Source organism: Loxodonta africana, chromosome 7 (genome assembly GCF_030014295.1).
Source record: "Loxodonta africana isolate mLoxAfr1 chromosome 7, mLoxAfr1.hap2, whole genome shotgun sequence".
In the NCBI taxonomy this organism is placed as follows: domain Eukaryota; kingdom Metazoa; phylum Chordata; class Mammalia; order Proboscidea; family Elephantidae; genus Loxodonta; species Loxodonta africana.
This window is the reverse complement of record NC_087348.1, coordinates 87,882,650-87,904,028: the sequence shown is the minus strand read 5'-3', so window position 1 is coordinate 87,904,028 and position 21,379 is coordinate 87,882,650. Positions and strand designations below refer to the sequence as shown.

General features: G+C 39.4%; 1 protein-coding gene and 1 pseudogene across 1 annotated transcript in view; both read left to right on the top strand.

The window, feature by feature from the left end:
* Positions 1-21,379, top strand: part of FCHSD2 (FCH and double SH3 domains 2) — a 289,630-nt gene that overhangs the window by 244,236 nt on the left and 24,015 nt on the right. The window contains exon 13 of the mRNA XM_064288657.1: positions 14,386-14,547. Coding sequence (XP_064144727.1) covers positions 14,386-14,547 — 162 coding nt within the window. The remainder of the gene's footprint in view (positions 1-14,385; positions 14,548-21,379) is intronic.
* LOC135231728 (small cell adhesion glycoprotein-like) lies at positions 10-14,375 on the top strand (annotated as a pseudogene).

Here is a 21,379-nt window from a genome sequence, read left to right as displayed (position 1 = left end):
GTGAGATGGCAGCTATTTCTGTTGTTTTACCCAGCTCCAAATACAATGTCGTAGCTGTGATGTGCACCTTTAGAATTCAGATTCTACACACTAATTAACTTGAAGGTGACTCATCATTTTTATTTGTGTCCATAGTATTATTTATTGAGTTATCTTTGTACAAAGTAGCACATGTAACCCCTTCAAAAATATATATGTGTGTGTATATGAACTTGCTATAAAGAGTTTATTATAGTCATGAGACTTTACATTAAATAAAAGAATTAAGTCACAGTAAAGATACTACTTTTAAAGTTTTTTCAAAGTAATGGTATGGAACTCATGTAAGTTCAGAGCCTAGGAAAGCTTATTCCATCTGGAATGTTCCCTGGATTCAGAGACATGCGCTAGACTTTTAAGACTGAGGGAAGACTTGGTTAAGCAAACAGGGCAAAAAAATATCACAACCCAAACCAAACCTGTTGCCATCAAGTTGACTCCAACTCATAGCGACCCTATACGGTGAATTTTAGTCTTTTTAGGGGTTGTGGGGTCCTTTAAGGATTGTAAGAAAGCTGTGAAACCTTCTCTACCACAAAAAAGTGTATTTTGTGTATAATGTCCAGAAGTTCATGTATAGCAAGCTAATACTCTCTGACCTATAGAGGTAGAGGTTGAGACAGAAAGCAAGAAAATACTAGTAAAGGAGGAAGACATAAGGTATGGTTTGGCAGTTGGATTTGACTAGAGTGGAGGATTTTATAAGGAAGTATATTAGGAGATAAGTAAACTAATTGTGGTTAGAACCAGTTCCTGTACACATTCTGGTGTATTTATTACCCAACTGCAATGTTGCATAGAGTATAGGGGTAGACATTTTTCAAAGGCTGAGACTGTCCAGCCTTCAAGGAGATTATGAACATAATCTGTGTTCTTGGTACTAAAAATAAGACTGTAAAGCAGTAGTGCCATACAGTATACTTAAGGAACCCCAAAGACACAGAGGTCACTGCAGGAGGGGTTATTAGGACAGGTAACGCAGAAGAGTTAGGACTTAAGATGAGTACTGACAGATAGGTACGTAGTATTTTGTTAGTCAAAGAAAAGGGCATAGCACAGATTTATGCCATGCAACCTCAAGAGGCAGAACTTGAACCAAAAGATGGAAAAAGCAGGAGGGAGGCAGATTTGGACTTGGTATTGGGAAGTGCTTTCTGACAGATCCACTCCATGACACAGTAAGCTCCCCTGGAATGTATTGCAGCACTAACGTTTACAAGAAGAACTAGGCACACGTCTCTCAGGGACTCTGTACAAAGAATTCTTGCATTGGTTGAGTTGTTGTTGTTGTTGTTGTTGTTGTGTGCCATCAAGTCAATTCCAACTCGTAGCGACTCTGTATGACAGAATAGAACTCTTGCATACAGTTTCCTAGGGTGGCGCGGTAGTTAAAGCACTCGGCTGCTAACCAAAATGTTGGCAGTTTGAACCCAATAGCAGCTCCACAGGAGAAAGACATAACAATCTGCTCCCATAAAGATTACAGCCTAGGAAGCCCTATGATGTAAAATTCTACTCTGTTCTGTAGGGTCACTATGAGTCGGAATCAACCTGACGGCACACAACAACAGCAGACCACCAGGTCTTTTCTCCCACAGAGCCCCTGGGGGTTCAAACCACCTACGTTTTGGTTAGCAGCCAAGGGCTTAACCATTGCCAGTCAGGGTTAATCTAAAGCAGGGCTTCAAACCCTGATCTAAACTAGTGATTTTCAAATACGCCTTTAAGATTCTAGAAATTTTAAGGAAGTGCTTCAGTGTTGGAGGGGGTATGAGAGTGGGCAGCGAGGGAAGGATAAGGAATATGAGCATACTTTTGGCACAGCCCCATGGAAATAATCCAAACCAGAACAGGCTTGCCATCTGCCTGCCCTAGGGGAGCCCCAGTAACCCCAACTGTGCTTTATTCCTGGCACAGTCTGATCCACAGCTTCCATAGTGAGGGGGGCGGCAGAGCACACAGTGAATAGCCATTTTCCTCTCTGAATTTAGGGTCATGGCCAAACCACTGCCCTAGGGTGCTGGCCAAGGACTGTGTTGGCAGGCCGTTGCCTATTTGAGGGACATTGGTTTGTGGTAGAAATTTTTTTCCTGTTATTTGTTTCTCCAAACTCTGCATGAAGTCAGTTTCAGAACCTTGGTGGAAGAGTGGTGACTATTTTGAGACAAGTCTGAGAATTTTTCCAAAGGATGTGTCATCCCTTGTGTTTTCCATTTCCAGGCTTCATCCATGGTGTCACAGTCTGGTACCCTAGCTCCACCAAATCCCACAAACCCCCAGTAGTAACAGTAGTAGGTATCAGTCACACAGAGCCTGCATTTAGGCTGAATGACCTGTTATTTCCGTGAAAGTATTAAACTAAGCTGTGTTTGTAGTTTAAAGCTAAAGATATGAAGTGAGATTTCCACAACAGAATTTCTCACCTCTCCTAATATCAGTATTTAAGTGCGCCTTCTCAAAGATAGTTTTTTTTTAACCAAAAATATGGAATAATGCTAAAACCATGGTGGCCAGATTCATTATCTTAGTTTTGAATACCTGTGAAAGTTAATTAATGCTACTGTTATCTTAAATGCTTGTTTTTAAACTGTTTGAGTGGTCTTCTATAGTCTTTACAGTAAGGCAAGTTTAGTCCTCCTATGAGTATTTTATCTTTCTGTGGCATCTACTAATGGCATGAGTATCCAACAAGGCCTCTCAACTCTGGTTAGGCAGAACTGTGGTATCTCCCGGCCCTGTACAAATGCTAGAAGTTTTTAATTCACAGCTCCGCAGGAGTTGTTCTTTCCCCAGTAGTTATTCCTTGTTTGGGCTCGTGGAGTCGAATCCCATCTTATGCATTCTCAACTTATTATTGATATTTATTCATTTTGTGTGTTACCAATTACAATTACCATTTTTTATGCTCCATATGGATTGACACAGTAGCCCAAACAATGAACTCAAACGTAGCAATGATCATGAAGATGGTGCAGGACTGGGCATTATTTTGTTCTGTTATGCCTAAGCTCATTATGAGTTGGAGCCAACTTGATGGCACCTGTCAACAACAACAAGCCCTGTATTATTTGAAATTTGGGCAGGGAGAGTCCCTTCACTTTTGACATTACTCCCATTAATCTTTGAATACTTTCCTGCTTTCTAACAAAACAAAACCAAAACCAAACCCATTGCCACTGAATTGATTCTGACTCATACTGACCCTATAGGACAGAGTAGAACTGCCCCACAGGGTTTCCAAGGAGAGTGGCTGATGGATTGGAACTGTCAGCCTTTTGGTTAGTAGCTGAACTCTTAACCACTATACTACCAGGACTCCTTCTAGCAAAACAAGCTCTCTTAAACTCACTCTATATTTTCCCTGCCCAGAATTAGAGTTAGCAATTTTTCCAGTGATCCCTAGTTTCTTTTAATAGAGAATGGTGTTTATACACCAAGGTCCAGGTTGTAAAGATGCTTATTGCTATGGTTGTCATTATTTCTTGACCGATTCTTTGTTGTTAGAGCTAGAAACCTATGTTTTTAATCATGAGTTCATATTGATATTTGCAATTTAAATTTTAAGTTAGAGGGTTTTATTAAACTTCTTAATTTTTCTCTTACATTGAAAACCTTGGTTCTTAGTAATATTATCATAATTTTTATTTGATTAATTCTACAGTACATATTAAACAGTTTCAAAATTATAATACAAATAGTACTATAAACAATTAACTACCGTGTGAAGATTTAACATTTCTTAGCAATTCTCTTTGAATGTTTATCTCTACAAGGGTTTCTGGTTATGAGGGACTAGTTTTTATCAGGCTAATTCAATCCTCTCGGATATTGTAGGGAAAAAAACATCATGAAGTTTAGTAAAACAAAAAGAAAGTTTTATTTGGCATATATTCAAAAAGGCAAAATTGATTTTGCCTGAGGTTACTCAAGCAGCTGCATTGAGCTGGAGGGTCAGCTGGAGGGCTTTGCTCTGAGCCTTTTTCCTCATATGATCTTTCGTCTTCAGAGTCTAAACTGGGCTTCCTCATGTGGTAATGACACCATCCTAAGAGAGCAAGTCCCAATAGCACTTATTGAACCTCTGTATGCATCAGATTTCCTTATGTCTCATTGGCCAAAGCAAATCACATGGATAAGCCCAGAATCAATGTGAGTGTGGGCTACCCAAGAGCGTGGATACCAGAAAGCATGATTCATTGGGGCCCATCAGTGTAATACTTTACCACAGTCGATATGACCTTGGTCAGTTCATTTTCTCATCTATAAAATGGGGTTTATCATGTCTACCCCCAAAACTGTTGTGTAGATTAAATGAAATAGTATAGTCATCAGATTTCTAGTACATATGATAAAGTTTTTTGCAGTGGTTTTTTTGTTTTTTGTTTGTTTTAGGATACCAAAGATAACTTGGAATGGCAAATACTGTTATCTACCATTATTCATTCCCTGCTATATGCAAGATGTTGTCCTAAATAGTAGAGTTAAAGTAGATAGCACTTCTTGTCTTTGGAGGAATGATATTTTGATGGCAAAGGAATTAAGCTTGAGTTAGATTTACAGACTTTATAACTGTCAAAACAATTCATAAACTCCACTGTGGCTTGAAACTTAGATGTGCTTATGTTGAGTTTTTTATGTTAAAAATTGGAGTTCATAGGCTTCGTTTACACCAACTATTAACTAGTATCAACACTAAGATTATGTATTTTAAAAAATCTGGATTTTCAAAGCATCTTTTTTTTTTTTTAAGCTCTATGTCTTTACAAGCTCTAAAAATGATTTAGCTAAGAAGTGTCTGGAATGCCATCATGTTTACAGAGAGCTGTGCTCTGCAAAATATCTAATCAATTGGCAAATTATTAAAATTCATTTTAAAACACTAGAAAATTCTGCTTTTAAACAGTTGTTAAAATAAAAACAGTTGGGACTCTAAAGGGAAAACAGCAGTGTTTATCCTGGAACTGCACTTTAATTCTAAGTTTGCAAAAACCATGTTTATCAGTTGTTTGGTCAAGTACTGACAAAAATATTAAGAAAACGAGATTATTTGGTGTTGAAAAAATAAAATATATTGAACAGTTATCTTTTTGTTGTTGTTATTGTTGTTCTTTGCTTCTCTGCATAAGCGGTTATATGACCCACATTTGTGGTTTCCAGTAATGAGCTTGTTCATTTTTTTCTTTTTTTTTTTTTCAGCATTTCATTGCCTTTAGTAGTTTAAAATATATACTAAAATGATGCTGGAACAACTGGATATCCACATGCAAAAGCATGAAGTTGGATCCCTACCTCACACTATGTAAAAACTAACATAAAACAACCTAAATTAAGATTTAAATCTATAAAACTCTTAAAAGAAAACATAGGTGTGAATTTTTGTGACCTTGGATTAGTTTCTGGGACATGACACCAAAAGCACGAGCAACAAAAGAAAAAATGGATAAATTAGACTTCGTCAAAATTAAAAACAGCTGTCCTTCAAAGGACATTATCAAGAAAGTGAAAAGATAACCCACAGAATGGGGGAAAAAAAATTTTTTTTTTGTTTAATTTTACTTTAGATGAAGGTTTACAGAACAAACTAGCTTCTCATTAAACAGTACACGTATTGTTTTATGACATTGGTTAACAACCCCATGACATGTCAACACTTTCCCCTCTTGACGTTGGGTTCCCTGTTGCCAGCTTTCCTGTCCCCTCCTGCCTTCTAGTCCTTGCCCCTGGGCTGGTGTGCCCCTTTAGTCTCCTTTTGTTTTATGGGCCTACCTAATCTTTGAAGCATGAACCTCAGCAGTGACTTCATTACTGAGCTGAAAGAGTATCTGGGGGCCATACTGTTGGGGTTTCTCCGGTCTCTGTCAGGCCAGTAAGTCTGGTCTTTTTTCGTGAGTTAAACTTTGTTCTATATTTTTCTCCAGCTCTGTTTGGGACCCTCTATTGTGATCCCTGTCAGAGCAGTCGGTGGTGGTAGCCAGGCACCATCTAGTTGTACTGGACTCAGTCTGGTGGAGGCCATGGTAGTTGTGGTCCAAAACTATGTTATGGCAGTTGAGCTAGATATTCCCCAAGACCATGGTCCCCATAACCCTTAGCCCAGCAATTCAGTCCCTCAGGGAGTTTGAATGTCTACGGAGCTTCCGTGACCTTGTCTTGGACAAGTTGTACTGACTTCCCCAGTATTGTATACTGTCTTACCCTTCACCAAAGTTACCACTTATCTATTGTCTGTTTAGTGTGTTTTCATCCCCACCCCTCTCCTCCCTCATAACCATCAAAGATTGTTTCTTTTTCTATGTATACCTCTTCGTGAGTTTTTACAGTAGTGGTCTCATAAAATATTTGTGCTTTTGTGGTTGACATATTTCACTCAGTGTAATGCCCTCTAGATTCATCCACCTTATGAGATGCTTTGCAGATTCATCAATGTTCTTTATCGTTGCGTAATACTCCATCATGTGTATGTACCATAGTTTGTTTATCCATTCATCTGTTGATGGGCATCTAGGTTGTTTCCATCTTTTTGCTATTGTGAACAATGCTGCAATAAATATGAGTGTGCATATGTCTGTTCATGTAACAACTATAATTTATCTAGGATATATTCCTAGGAGTGGGATTGCCAGATCATATGGTATTTCTATTTCTAGCTTTCTAAGGAAGCACCGTATCGTTTTCCAAAATGGTTGTATCACTTTGCGTTCTCACCAGCAGGGCATAAGAGTTCCAATCTCTTTCTAGCTAGGTCTCTCAGTCCGGCAGTCTGTCTGATTCTCCCGGCCTCCACGAATCTCTGCAGATCCTGCCCCTGCCCAGTTCAAAAGCAGGCACAGAGTGGTGCCGGCCCTTCTCCCACAGCCCGTCCAACCGGAAAGGCTATGGGAGATCTCTTAGGTATATGTGGTGGCCCGGTGCAAGGATCTCAGAGTAGGACATTCAAAGATAACGTACCCCCAAATACAGTCAGTCTCTGATCTGCTCTTGTGGAGTGATCTTGGTACCTGGAGCCTGAGGAGATACTCAGAGAAACCAAAGAGATGGGTTTGGATCTGCCCTTACCTCAGGGTCCTCATCCACTGGCTGCAATGACTAGCCTCCCAACCACACCTTCCCCAGGAGCTTTGCCTGGGGAAGAACTCATGACCACCCCAATCCTTAAGGCCACTGAGGCCCTGTCCCCAGAAGCTAAAGCCAGCACAGCACTCATTCCAGTTGTCATCACCGTGGTCTTCCTCACACTGCTCTCGGTCGTGATCGTCATCTTCTTTTACCTGTACAAGAACAAAGGCAGCTACGTCACCTATGAACCTGTAGAAGCGAGCCCAGCACCATCCTCCAGATGGAGAGTGACTCAGCCAAGGGCAGGGAGAAGGAAGAACATTTCATCTAATGACTTCATCTGGGCTCCAAGGAGCTTATCCCAGGCTCCAGCACCAACACATGGACTGTTTATTAGGTGGAAGTTTCATCTGAAGCCAGTGAGCAGCATTGATGGACATGGGCAAATCTGAGCTCCCTCCAGGACACGCCCAAATGTCAACATCATTGACACAAGGGACATGGAGAAAGCAACTTATGATGTCTTTAGCCAGGCCTTCATAATACAGCTGGTATTTATGACTGGCTGACAAGGTGGGGCTGTACCAGGAAACATTTGAGTATGTGCCCAGTCTTCACTTTGTACATAGGTTGAGGGGAGGGAGAAGACAGTGTTGCTGGCTGCCCAGTTTGTCCCCACACCGTCACGTAGTAATAGCCCCAGCCAAGGTACTGTGCACAGTTCTTCCTGGAGGCTGGATACCAAGGTCAAAGACCAAATCAGAGAACCCAAGAGACAGAAAGGGCCACGTGAACCAGAGACCTACATTATCCTGAGACCAGAAGAACTAGTTGGTGCCTGGCCACAATCGATGTCTGCCCTGCTAGGGAGCACAACAGACAACTCCTGAGGGAGCAGGAGGCCAATGGGATACAGACCCCAAATTCTCATAAAAAGACCATACCTAATGATATGAATGCGACTAGAGGAATCCCAGAGACAATGCTCCCCAGACCTTCTGATGGCACAGGACAGGAACCATCCCCGAAGACAACTCATCAGGCATGAAGAGGACTGGTCAGCGGGGGGGAGAGAGATGCTGATGAAGAGTGAGCCAGTTAAATTAGGTGAACACTGGAGAGTGTGTTGGCAACTCTTGACTGGAGGGGGGTTGGGAAGATAGAGAGAGAGGGAAGATGGCAAAATTGGCACGAAAGGAGAGACTGAAAGGTCTGACTCAATAGGGGGAGAGCAAGTGGGAGAAGGGAGTATGATGTATGTAAACCTACATGTGACAGACTGATTGGAATGGTAAATGTTCACTTGAAGCTTAATAAAAATTAATTAAAAAAAAAAAAGACCAAGTCAGCTGGGGTAGGAGACCTTACCTCCTGTTGAATGTGCTACATACTTTAATCTGAGCCCTTCTTTCCCATATTCCCCAACAACCTCATAACTTGTACTATTTTTATAAGAATTAAAAGTTTTCATTAAGTGATGCAGAAAAAAAAAAAAGAGTTCTGATCTCCCCACAGCCTCTCCAACTTTTGTTATTTCCCGTGTTTTTGATTGTGCCAGTAATGCTGGGATGAGATGGTATCTCGTTGTGGTTTTTGATTTGCGTTTCTAGTGATCTCAAGCATTTCCTCATGTGTCTGCTAGCCACTTTAATGTCTTCTTTGTTGAAGTGTCTGTTCATTTCCTTTGCCAATTTTTTTGTTGAATTATTTGTGTTTTTGTTGTAGAGGTGTTGGATTTTCAGAATGAAAAAAAATTGCAAATGATTTATCTATCTGATAAGGGACTTTTATCTAGAATATATAAAAACTCTGACAGTTCAATAATAAAAAGACAAATAACCTAATTAAAAAATGGCAAAGGATTCGAATAGATATTTCTCCAAAGAAGGTACACAAATAGCCAATAAGTATATGAAAAGATGCTCAACATCATTAGTCATCAGGAAAATGCAAATCAGAACTACGATGAGATACCACTTCATACCCACTATCATGGGTATAATAAAAATCACAGACATTAACAAGTATTGACCAGGATGTGGAAACATTAGAACCATTGTACCCCGCTGGTGTGATTATAAAATAGTACTTTTTGAAATGTCTGGCAGTTCCACAGGTGATTAAATGTAGTTACCATACCTTAGCATACCCGTTGCTGTCGAGTCAATTCCAACCCATAACAACCCTACAGGACAGAGTAGTACTGCCCCATAGGGTTTCCAAGGAGCAGCTTGTGGATGGCAGGCAAGCTCTTAACCACTGCACCACCAGGGCTCCATAGTTACTGTATAACCCTGCAATTTCCACTTCTGGGTATATACCCAAGGGAAATGAAAACATACATCCACACAAAAACTTGTACACAATTGTTTATGGAATAAACAAAGTGTGTTTTATTTATACAATGAAATATTATTCATAAAAAAGAAATACTAATAACCTGCTACGACATAAATGAACCTTGAAAACATTATGCTTGGTGAAAGAGTCCAGACATAAAAGACCGTATATTATATCATTCCATTTACATAGGAAATGGAAATCCCTAGCAATAGAAAATAGATTAGTGGTTCCTTAGTACTGAGGTGTTGGAGGGATTGGGAGTGATGGCTAAAGGGCGTGCGTTCTTTTTGTTGTGATAAAAGTGTTCTAAAATTTTATACTGGTGACGGTTGCACACTGTGAATATACTAAAAACCATTGAGTTGTACACTTTAAATGGGTGAATTGTATGATCTCTGAATTATATATCAATGAAACAAAAAAAATGAGGAGATTTTTGCAAGAGCATTTATCAAATGGTGCACCTCAAAAAGGTCTAATTACCTTATATATAGATCTATGTAATACTAAAAACCACTGCATCATACACTTTAAAGTGATGAATTTTGTGTTATATGAATTCTATCTCAGCTTTTGAAAAAGATCTATATGCTTAAAAATCTTAGTGTAGCAAAATAAATCCAGCAGTGAGAGCTCATTTGAACAGATTATTATTGATATTGACTCACCCAATAAAAAATCTAGAGAATGATCAAAATTGCATGCAAAACGGGCTCAATGAGCACACGATTGTTTATAGCAGCCTTGTTCATAACTGCCAAAATTTGACCCTTTAATTATTATATAATGTCCTTCCTTATCCTTTCTGGTGGATTTAACTTTAAAGCCTATTTTGTCAGAAATTAATATTGCCACTCCTGCTCTTTTTTGATTGTTGTTTGCTAGATATGTATTTTTTTTTTTTTTCCATCCTTTGAGTTTTAGTTTGTGCCTTTAAGGTGTGTCTCCTGTAGGCAGCATAGAGACAGATAGTTTTTTTTTTATCCATTCTGCCACTCTGTCTCTTTATTGGTGTATTTAGTCCATTTACACTCAGCATAATTATTGATAGGTATAATGTCGTTTTGATGTCTTTTTTTGTGTGGTTGAGAGTTTCTTTTTTCCACTTAATTTTTTGTGCGGAGTAGTTTTTCTTTATATTGCCTTTTCTTCTTTTTACTGTTGATTTTGTTTGTGCTGAGTCTTTATATGTTTTTCTTGTATTTCTTTTGATGTGTAGTATTGTTAGTCTCCTTTGTGGTTACCTTAATATTTGCCCCTGTTTTTCTAAGTTTAAACCAAACTTTTATTTCTTTATATCGCCTTGGCTTCCTCTCCATATGAAAGATCTATGACTACATTTTTTAGCCCCTCTTTATTGGTTTAATGTTTTCTTCTTTTACATAATGATGTTGCTGTTTCCCTGTTTTGAGCTAATTGCCAAAAATTGAAAGCAACCCAGATGTCCTTCAGTAGGTGAATGGATAAACAGTGCTACCTCCATATAATGGAGTATTATTCAGCAATAAAAAGAAATGATCTCTCAAGCTACAGAAAGACATGGAGGAACCTTAAATGCATATTGCTAAGTGAAAGGAGCCAGTCTGAAAAAGCTACATACTGTATGATTCCAACTGTATGGCATTATGAAAAAGGCAAAGCTATAGAGACAGTAAAAAGATCAGTGATTGCCAGGACTTCAAGCTGAGGGAGGAAGGGATGAGTAGGTAGATCACAGGGCATTTTTAGGGCAGTGAAACTATTCTGTATAATGCTGTAATGGTGGACACATGACATTATGCATTTGTTAAAACCCATAGGACTATAGAACACAAAGAATAAACACTAATTTTAGTTAATAATAAGGTATTGATACTGGCTCATCAGTTATAATAAATGTACCACAGGAATACGAGATGTTGATAATAGGAGAAACAGTGTGCAGCGGGGAAATATGGAGTATAGTGGAACTCTGTACTTTTCTGCACAATTTTTCTGTAAACCTAAAACTTCTCTAAAAAAGTTTCTTTTTTAATAAATACAATTTTTAGGGGCCAGAGTGAAAGCACTTGTTTGTCCAAGAGTCCCACAGAATGCTAACAAGTGAGGTTCCCCAAAATTATATCAGTGGAACCTTCAAATATTGGAGGAAGAGACCACCAACCACTCCAATATCTAAAACAGTGAAGCCGAATTTATTGCTTGCTAAGCAAAAGAAGTTGTTCCTGGGTGGTGCAGACGGTTAACACACCCAGCTGCTAACCTGAAAGTTGGAGGTCTGAGCCACCCAGAGGCACCACAAAAGAAAGACTTGCTGATCGACTTCGAAAAATCAGCCATTGAAAATCCTATGGAGCACAGTTCTACTCTGACAATATGGGGTTGCATTGAGTTGGAATCAATGCGAAAGCAGCTGGTTGGTGGTTAAGCAAAAGAGAATGATACGAAGCAAAATCTCTGAACAAAGCAATTGCTAATATAGAGTTTTGAGAAGTGTGAATTTCAGGAATTGGCAGATTTTCAAAAATGAGAGTTTTATGAATTAGCTCCCTTTGAGCGGACATTTTGGAATTGATGGGGCCATCAGAAGCTGGAGTGGAAGCATGGTTTCTGGAGTAAGGCTCTGAGCTTTCCGAAGCCTGAGGCTGTCCCTGACTGGCTGAGATTCAGGGGCATAGGTCTTGGACTAAAGCTGTTACTGTTCTCTTGGGACAGGTTTAAAAACGGCATATGGTTATGGCTTATGGCTTGGAGCCAAGACAAAAGAACAAGTAATATTTCCCTTTCTTCAGTTTGGAGAATAGGAACTTTTTATTCTTAATTCCTACTATTTCTGATGCATTGGCATGGCCTTAGGGTTATAGAGAAGGAGGAGAGTGTCATTTTGATGTGATATCTCCAACTTTTTGATATTGAAATTGTTTGTCTTTCTCCCTCATACAAAAGGGTTTCTGTGTTAGAAGTATACAACAGTAAAAACAGTGCATTACTATAATTAACTATATTTGATGAAGAAGTAATTCTTCAGAGGAAGACTACTGGATACTTGATGAGATGAACAGAATGTCTGAGATATTTTAAACTCCAAGTCTGTATTGAGTAGTTGCCCATTTCTCCTTTTCCATTGTGTAAAATATAGTTGTTGATAAATTTTAAAAGAGCTGCTTCAAAATATTGTTTGAGTAATTGCTTTTTGTTCTTTTTTATTTTTAACATTAGACTGCTACATCATAATTTAAAAAAGCAAAGTAGACATTACTGTTAATTGACAAAAGTCAAAGGGGAAATTAAGATAATATTTCATAACTCATTGTAACTGAATGGCAGTTTTTAAAGGCTAATTTCAGCTGAAACGGTAGAAGCTGTTCAAAGTAAAATCTTTCTCAGATGGTAAAGCAGAAGTGCCTTTGTATAGGATCCTCAATGAAAAAAGATGGAACACATACTACGTGCTTTGGAGAATAGCAGTGAATGTCAGTGCTCCAGTCCTAAAAGAACCCCCTTTGTATCAAAAAGGTTAAAGAATAATTTAGTGCCTATCACATTATAATATCAATCTGTATAGAGCGCTTCCCCCATCACCCATCTGTCAGTTTGTCATACTGTGGTGGCTTGTGAGTTGCTATGATGCTGGAAGCTATGCCGCCACTATTTCAAATACTGACAGGGTCACCCGTGGTAGACAGATTTCAGTGGAACTTCCAGACTAAGACAGACTAGGAAGAAAGGCCTGGACATCTACTTCCAAAAATTAGTCATTGAAAACCCAATGGATCACAAACAAATATTGTTCAGTTTAGTGCTGGAAAATGAGCCCCCTAGATTGGAAGACACTCAGAATACACAGTGGCCACAGTAGTGGGCTTGAGCATACCAATGATTGTGAAGATGGCGCAAGACTGGACAACATTTTGTTCTGTTGTATGTGGGGTCACCATGAATTGGAGCCAGCACAGCAACAACATAGAGTGGTTGGGGAGCAGAGAGAAGGAAGTGATTAACTGCCTAAGGAAGATAATTAGGAAAGTCTTAATAGAATGGGTAATATTTGAATTGACCCTTGAAACATAAAAGCTCACCAGGCATTTTATGCAAACCCTGGTGGTGATGTGGTTAAGAGCTGTGGCTGCTAATCAAAAAGTCAGCAGTTTGAATCCACCGGGCGCTCCTTGGAAACTGGGGCAGTTCTACTCTGTCCTACAGGGTCGCTGTGAGTTGGAATCAACTTGACAGCAGCGAGTATGGATAGGCATTTTATAAAAAGGCATTTTACACAGGATCTGGCATGAGCAAAGGCATGAGAGGCCATGATGTGTTGGAGGGACAGTGGCGTGGGAGCATGAGGTGTGTGGGAAGAGGCAGAAGGATAATTCAGCCCAAATTGTAAAAGATACTTTATTCCAAGTTAAGAATTATTTAATTCTTTTTTCCGTAGGTAGTCAGGAGTCATGGAAGTTTTTAAGCAGGAGGGTGACATGATAGATCATTTGCAGACTGTGAAAGATGCATTACAAGGAGAGAAAAAATCAGGAAGTGGGTAGGAAGACTTTTGAAAACGCTAAATTTAAGGATGTTGTGATGCATATTCTTATTAACAGGAGAAGAAAGCAGACTTGATGGAACATTAATCTCTTTCTATTCATAACTTATATTTGATGCATCATCAGTACTGTGATCTTGTCAAAATGCAAGTGCACCATTTGCCATCATCAGGAGGCCCCAATTCCCACTCTTATATGTGTGCACTTCTATTGCTGTGCCTCTCCCTCTCTCTTCTTCTTTACCCCTCCTTCTCCCTCTCCCACTTGCCTTTTCTCTTTTCTCTCTCTCTCTCTGAAAAATTAATATCCCTGCCAAGGAAGAATTGCTTGTGAAGTCAAGATTATTCATATTAATAGATCAGAAACGGCTATAACAATTTGAGAAAAAAAATGCCTTGATTTCTGACCATTATCTTGGTTTTCTTAGATAATTAAGTTGAAAGCTGAAGCCCGTCTGGACCTGCTAAAGCAGATCGGTGTTTCTGTGGACACATGGCTAAAGAGTGCAATGAATCAAGTGATGGAGGAACTGGAAAATGAGCGATGGGCCCGCCTTCCTGCAGTGACCAATAATGGCACTTTACACTCGGTATGGTTCTCTTCTTGAATACGATGGGCTGACTTTCACTGAAGGATACTATTCTTGGACTAGGTAGCCAACCTTAATAACAGCCAAGATTTAAAAGAAAAAATAATGGTTTTACTAGAGGTTGTGCTTGTGTGTGTGTGTTTTTCCCTTCAGCCTATCAAAACTTGATTTTCCTTAAACTTGGTAAGAAAGGAGAGAGGGGAAAAATTGAGGTTATTTTTGTTTGGTTTTTGGTTTTGAACCTTCAGCAAACCATGTTATCACCAGTTGGGGTATCATTGCACATTTGCCAAGCTCATTATCCTGTTCAGAGAGTAAATATGCTTCTGGCCTGGAAGCAGCAGAATAGAGCATTTATTTAATCCAGGTTTCTTAAGTTCTCAGAGGTCTTCCCTAGTAAAAATGAAAATCCAGAAAGTTATAAACAGTTGTAAAGAAGTGAAAGGAAAGCCCTTACCCTGTGGGTTTAGTCTGAAGGTGACTTCAGCCCACAAGGACTTTCACTCCCTCCTTAGTGCATCTTTCATCAGGGAGACAGTACAGTATGGTTTTACTGACAAGGCCAGGGCTCAAGCTTAAGTTTTCTTCAAGTCCAGGGCTCTTTCCATCTGATGTCACCCAGTTCACCCTCTTAGTTTCACACACTGGAAATCTGAGTACCAAAAAGTGATGTGTCTGATATTACTTAGGTGGATAGGTGATGCATAGCTGATCAGACTAAAGTAATTCTTCCTGCCACCTCCCAGCTCATTGCTATCATTTTGCTTGTTTCCTTTATGGCATTTATTACAATCTGTACTTGTCCTTTTTTATTTGTTTTGTTTATTGTCTGTCTTCCTGTATGGAATATAATTTCCATGTCTGCCCTGTTTACTGCTCTGCAAAGTATCTGCCACATAGTAGGTTCTCAGTAAATATTTGTTGAAGGAACAAATAAGTGAATGGATGGAATGAGTAGTGGCAGACTAAAAGCTAAAAATCTAATTTCCCAACTTCCCATTGTATCCATAGTGCATTTTCAATGCTTGTTCCCTTCAGATATAAGGTATCTTTGCTAGATATATTAGCCAACATTTGAAACATTCTTGGAAGTTTTGTCAGTTTTCTCACATAGCATTCTGGTTTTCTAATGGGAGTACATTTGCACATTTAAAAAGGATTGTGTGGGAGTATACATTTTAAGGGAAAACAATCTATTGAAGGTTTATTTTTATTTCACTGTTAATGGTAATACACTGGAGAAAATAAGCAGACTAGAAGAGCTTTCCCTGTTTATAATAGAACAGAGTTGCTCCATGTTGTGAGATCTCTTTTCTATTGCGTCTTGTAAAAGTCACAATTCCCGTCTACTTGAGGTTATTCTGTTGTACGGGGCTTATGATGACAGCAAACTCCAGACACAAACTAGCTTTTGGTTTCTGCAGGTGCACTGTTGCCAGCTAACCAAGCCCATGATTCTCCTTGGACTAATACCTTTTCTAACTAAATCAAAACCACCTGACTGTACCTGCTTCATGGGCAAATCAGAAATGGACAACACTTGGCCCTACCCTCAAAGAACTTACAATCCAATAGAGCAAACAGACCTTTATAGATCTTAGTGATACACGGCTGCACATGACTGGGCTACTATGTAGCTAACTCAAAATTGCTTACTCCTAACTCATCAGCAGCGCAACCTTGGAAAAGTCACTTCTCTCTGGGTTTCAAAAAGTTGGATTAAATGACTCTAAGATCACCTTCCAACACTAAACATCTCGTGATTCTGTGAAATGCTACTGGAAAAGCTCAATACCAGCTAGAACAATAGAGAAGAAGTTTGCTAGGTAGGAGGGAAATGTCATTTGAGATAGTCCTTGAAGAATTTTAACAGGAAATAAAGTAGAGCTTCTATGAGTAAAGGAAGGAATGACACATAGCAAGTGTTGAATAAATGGAGTGTTCTTGAGTGCCATCAAAAGAGTGTTCTTGAGTGCTCATCTGGAGACTTGTCCTTTCCTCTGTGAAGACAGCATTTTGCAGTCCCATCCCACTCTTCCTTCCCTCTGTAGTCAGTCTTAAGAAGCCTGTGTCTTCCTTCAGTTGAGAGATTATATTTTGAGGAAGCTTTACTAACATTATAAATAAAAAAGGAGATGTAGGCACAAAACAGCTTGATGAGGTCCCAATATTTATTTAACCTGCTTTTAAATGACAGCATTGAAATAATTTAGAGGGAGTTGTATCTCTTGACATTGACAGCTAGCTGGCTGAGGTGCATGAAGCTGAAATACACATTCTGGGGACCAAATTATTCCTTCCATTATAGATGCCAACAAAAGCATTAGTCATCAAGTTTAGAATTCCCTTCCATCTGGAAAACATGGTTAATACTACTGTTAGACATTAACAGTGTAACTGGAAAGTGTTTAGACTGCTTTATGGAAGATAAATGTTTTCAAAATATGTTGTCTATTTACCTTATAAAATAAGGATGGAAATATACTTATCTGGGTATTAACTCTTTGCCTTCTATATCATGCTGTGGTACAGAATAGAGGATTGGGAAGGGGAAAAAGAATCCCAGAATATGGCAACATTTTTTAAAAGGAGAGCAGCCTGCTGATACATTTATACAATTAATGCGTGACCAGAGTCTACACACAGCTTCCTATGATTGGATTGCTGCCAGTGACTTGCTCAGCCTGTCCTTCATCCCTCTGCTCTCTTATTTTCCTGCCTTCTCTTAGGAAAAAAAAAAAAAAATACCCACTTTACAGCCTAATTTTTGAAATTGCATTAATTTTAGAATAGGACGAATTGTATACCGTGTTTTCAAAAAATTAGAAAGTGTAATGGAAAGGAAAATTACTAACAGTTCTGTCCTTATAACACCACTGTTAGCAATTTTGTGTATTTCCTTTGTCTTTTTACTGTGGTTTTTAAAAAATATTTGTCATAGTAAGATTAATTTTGTAACTTTTTTTTATCTAACACCCCACGTTTGCTGTATGCTCTTATCATCGTTTTAATGTCTGCATAATATTCCATCTGGAAAAAAAAACAAACCCATTGCCATTGAGTCGATTCCAACTCACAGCGACCCTACAGGACAGAGTGGAACTGCCCCATAGAGTTTCCAAGGAGCACCTGGTGGGTTCGAACTCCCAGCCTTTTGGTTAGCAGCCTGAGCTGTTAACTACTGTCCCACCAGGGTTCAGGAAGGTGTACCATAATTCACTTAATAATTCTCCTATACAAGTTGCTGTCGAGTGGAGCCCTACTCATGGCAGCTCCATGTATATCAAAGTAGAACTGTGTCCCATATGGTTTTCATAGCTGATTTTTTATTCAAAAGTATATCACCAGGTCTTTCTTCCGAGGTGCGTTTGGGCGGACTCAAGCTTCCAATCTTTCAGTTAGCAGCCAAGCACATTAATCATTTGTACCACCCAGGGCCTCCATCATCTTTCTAGAGATGAGGTAATTGGGGTTGATAAGTTAAATAATTTTCCGAAGGTCACCAAACAAGTAAGTGGCACAGTCAGCGTTCAAGCCCAAGTCTGTCAGGCCCCGGAATCCATTGCTTTCTACTGCATGACAGTACCACAAGTTGATGAAGCCCTTCAGAGGCTATTTTGCTAAGTACAAGAAAACAGCTACTAAAACCAAATAAAACAATTTTCCTCATCTGCCCTTGCAGTAAGAGTACACAGTTTACAATGTCAAAGAAAGCAAAATGTCAGTACAGCTAAAAAGAATAGTTTTGATTGAAGTTCTGTCACGTGAAAGGAAAGAAAAAGGATGAAGGAGTAGTAATTAAGAGGCAGAGGAATGATGTGATTTTACAAATACTGGGTGAAGAAAAAGTTGTAATGATTAAGTTGTGTAGGGTGGAAGGGGGAAGAGGAAGAAATTATTCTGAAATGACAAGCTTTGAAAAGCTCCTAGAGCAATGCAAAATCAAATGGTGGTGACCCCTATTGCTGTCACTGCATTCTGTCATTCCCTTCTGTGAGAATCAAAAATGAACTTCAAAGTAAAGGGGGAAAGGAATGTTCCATATCAGCCAGTGTTGCCAAGATAAAATGTTTTGGATTGATTCCCAGTGCCAAAGCACAGTACATGTTAGTTAACATTCCTTATATATTTTTGGAAATTTGTTCTACCCACATTGGCTTTTAGTTTTTATAAATGCATGGGCATTTTGTTTTCTTTTTTTTGTAATGCCCACAATTTTTTGTTTTTTTTAATGTCCATAATAAGCTTTTATAGAATTTGAAGGTAATGTCTACCAAGTACATAAAAATATTTTTTTAAAGTTAGTTTATGGCAATTTCTAGTATGTGATCCTTATTCTTTTATATGACAATAATGCTCTGTTAGGCCTTGATGGAAAAAAAATCAACAGACTTGTAAGTCTCAGATTTGAGAGGTCAAGATTAGAGTCTGTTTTGCCACTGACCCAACTGACCATGAATGAATTGTTCATTTAAATGAGATACACGATTACCTCGTTCAGCCATGACTTTTCAGTAATATTTATAAATGAGAATGTTTCAAGGGCATTTGAAATAGCAGCAGTAAACATGGCAGGGGAAATGTAGTATTTATTCTTCTGGACTACCCGCCCCCCATTCTATAGAATTTTAATAGAGAAACAGCAATTGAGAGTCAGCTTTTAAACAGTAATAATTTCTCAAGAGAAAATGCATTGAAAGATGGAACTTGAGGTGGAGCCAAGATGGCAGACCAGTCAGACACACTAAGCCATCTCGCTGCAACAAACACAAAAAAAAAACAAGTAAAACAGATAAAGACATCAGTCCTAGAACCCTGAACTGTAAGTGAAGAGTTAAAGTATTAAACTGAAAGTCACTGAGAAGAAGAAACTGATAGAAAACGCAAAAAGAATAGAGATACAAACTAGAGGTTCCAGACCAAACAGCATGACTCAGTGTTGCCATCTTGGAATAAAGCCAACAACCCCCCGCACAGAAAGGCTTCTCAACGGAATTCCCAATAGAAGATAGAGGTAAGGCACAGACACATCTAGGACTAAGACAGCCCAAATTTGCTGGCTGCAACTCAAGGAGAAGCCCAGATTCTCTCACCCAGTATCCACAGGATCATGCCCCTACAACTCCTGCCCCTTTAGTGAACAGCAGCTATAATCACCCTGTTGCAGCAACCCTGACCACTGGGAACCAGAGTACCAACCAGCCCTATTGTCCTCCTCCATCTAGCCTTCTCTGCCCCTGTCTCCCCCGCAACCTTTCCTCCTTCCACCACCCGCAGCCCTGAGGGGACCCGGCCCAGATCCCAGGCCCCTTCCCAAGGTTCCGGACTCTTCCCACCACCCGTCACAGCAACCAGGGGACCTAGCCTGGACCCCAGGTCCCTTCCATTTGTCTCCAGACTACTCCCACCTCATGCCAAGGCCCCAAGGTGACCTGGCCCAGACCCCAGGCACCTTCCTACAGACTCCAGACCCATCCCACCACCTGCCACCACCCTGAGGGAACCCAGCCCAGACCCCAGACCTTTTCTCGGCTGGCTCAGGACCCCCTGCAGACCACAGTGGCCTCACTCCAGCCCCCAGCCCAGTTCATGCTGCAGACAAAGGACCTAACTCCACCCTTCCCTTCCTGTTGGACCTGCCCTGCAGCACCATAGCTAAGCAATCTGCCCTGCACACCAGGACACAGTAGTGAGAACTATCATGCTAATAGATGAGCAAACAATAAGGCACGCCCAGCCCACCTGCCCAGATATAACCAAACAAAACAAAAAAGCAAGATAAAATGTACAAACTTACAATTAATAAATACAGTAATGCCTGAATGTCTCAAGACAGCAGACAATATAAAAACATACAAGAAAAAGAGGGCAAAATGGTCTCAGTAAGTGACCAGAGTAAAGTACCAATTGACCTACCAGCAGAAGACAAGGCACTGGAACTACCTGATAGGGAATTGAGAAATCTAATATTCAGGGCTCTCCAAGCAATTAGGATAAAGATCAAGGAAAAATGCAGACAAAATGATGGAAAACACAGACAAAACCAACCAAAATTTACCCCAAAGCAAGGAAAACAGACAAAACAATAGAAAAATTCAGGAAAATAATACAACAAGAAAATGTCAAACAATTAGAAATCACTCAGAAACAGCAATTAGAAATCCAAAATATAAGCAGCAAAATTTCAGAAATGGACAATGCAGTAGAAGGTATTAGGAGCAAATTTGAAACAATGGAAGAAGAATCAGCAAAATTGAAGACAAATCTATGGATGCCGCTTTGAGGAAAAATCACAGAAAAGAATGAAGAAGATCTAAGAACTATGTGAGATATAATCAAGAGCAAACATTTGCATGTGATCAAAGTTTCGGAGAGGAGGAGAAAATAGAAAACAGCATCATTGAAGATTTCCTGATAGAAAGCCTCCCTAATATGGGGAAATATGAAAAATCTTAAGAAGCTCAATGAACTCTACGTAGGATAAACCCCGAAAGAAAGTCACCAAGACATATCATAATCACACTTGCCAAAGGCAAAGAGTACTGAAAGCAGCTCGAGAAAAACGAAAAGTCACATACAAAGAGGAAACAATGACTATAACCTTTGATTACTTGGCAGAAATCATGCAGGCAAGAAGGCAATGGGATGACATATATAAAACCTTTAAAGAAAAAAATTGCCAACCAAGAACAATATCTTCTGCAAAATTCTCTCTCAAATATGATGGTGAAATTAGGACATTTCCAGATAAAAAGAAATTAAAATCAAACAAAGCTTAAAGAATTTTTAAAGGGAGCCCTTCGGATAGAGAACGAGCAAAATCAGACAACAA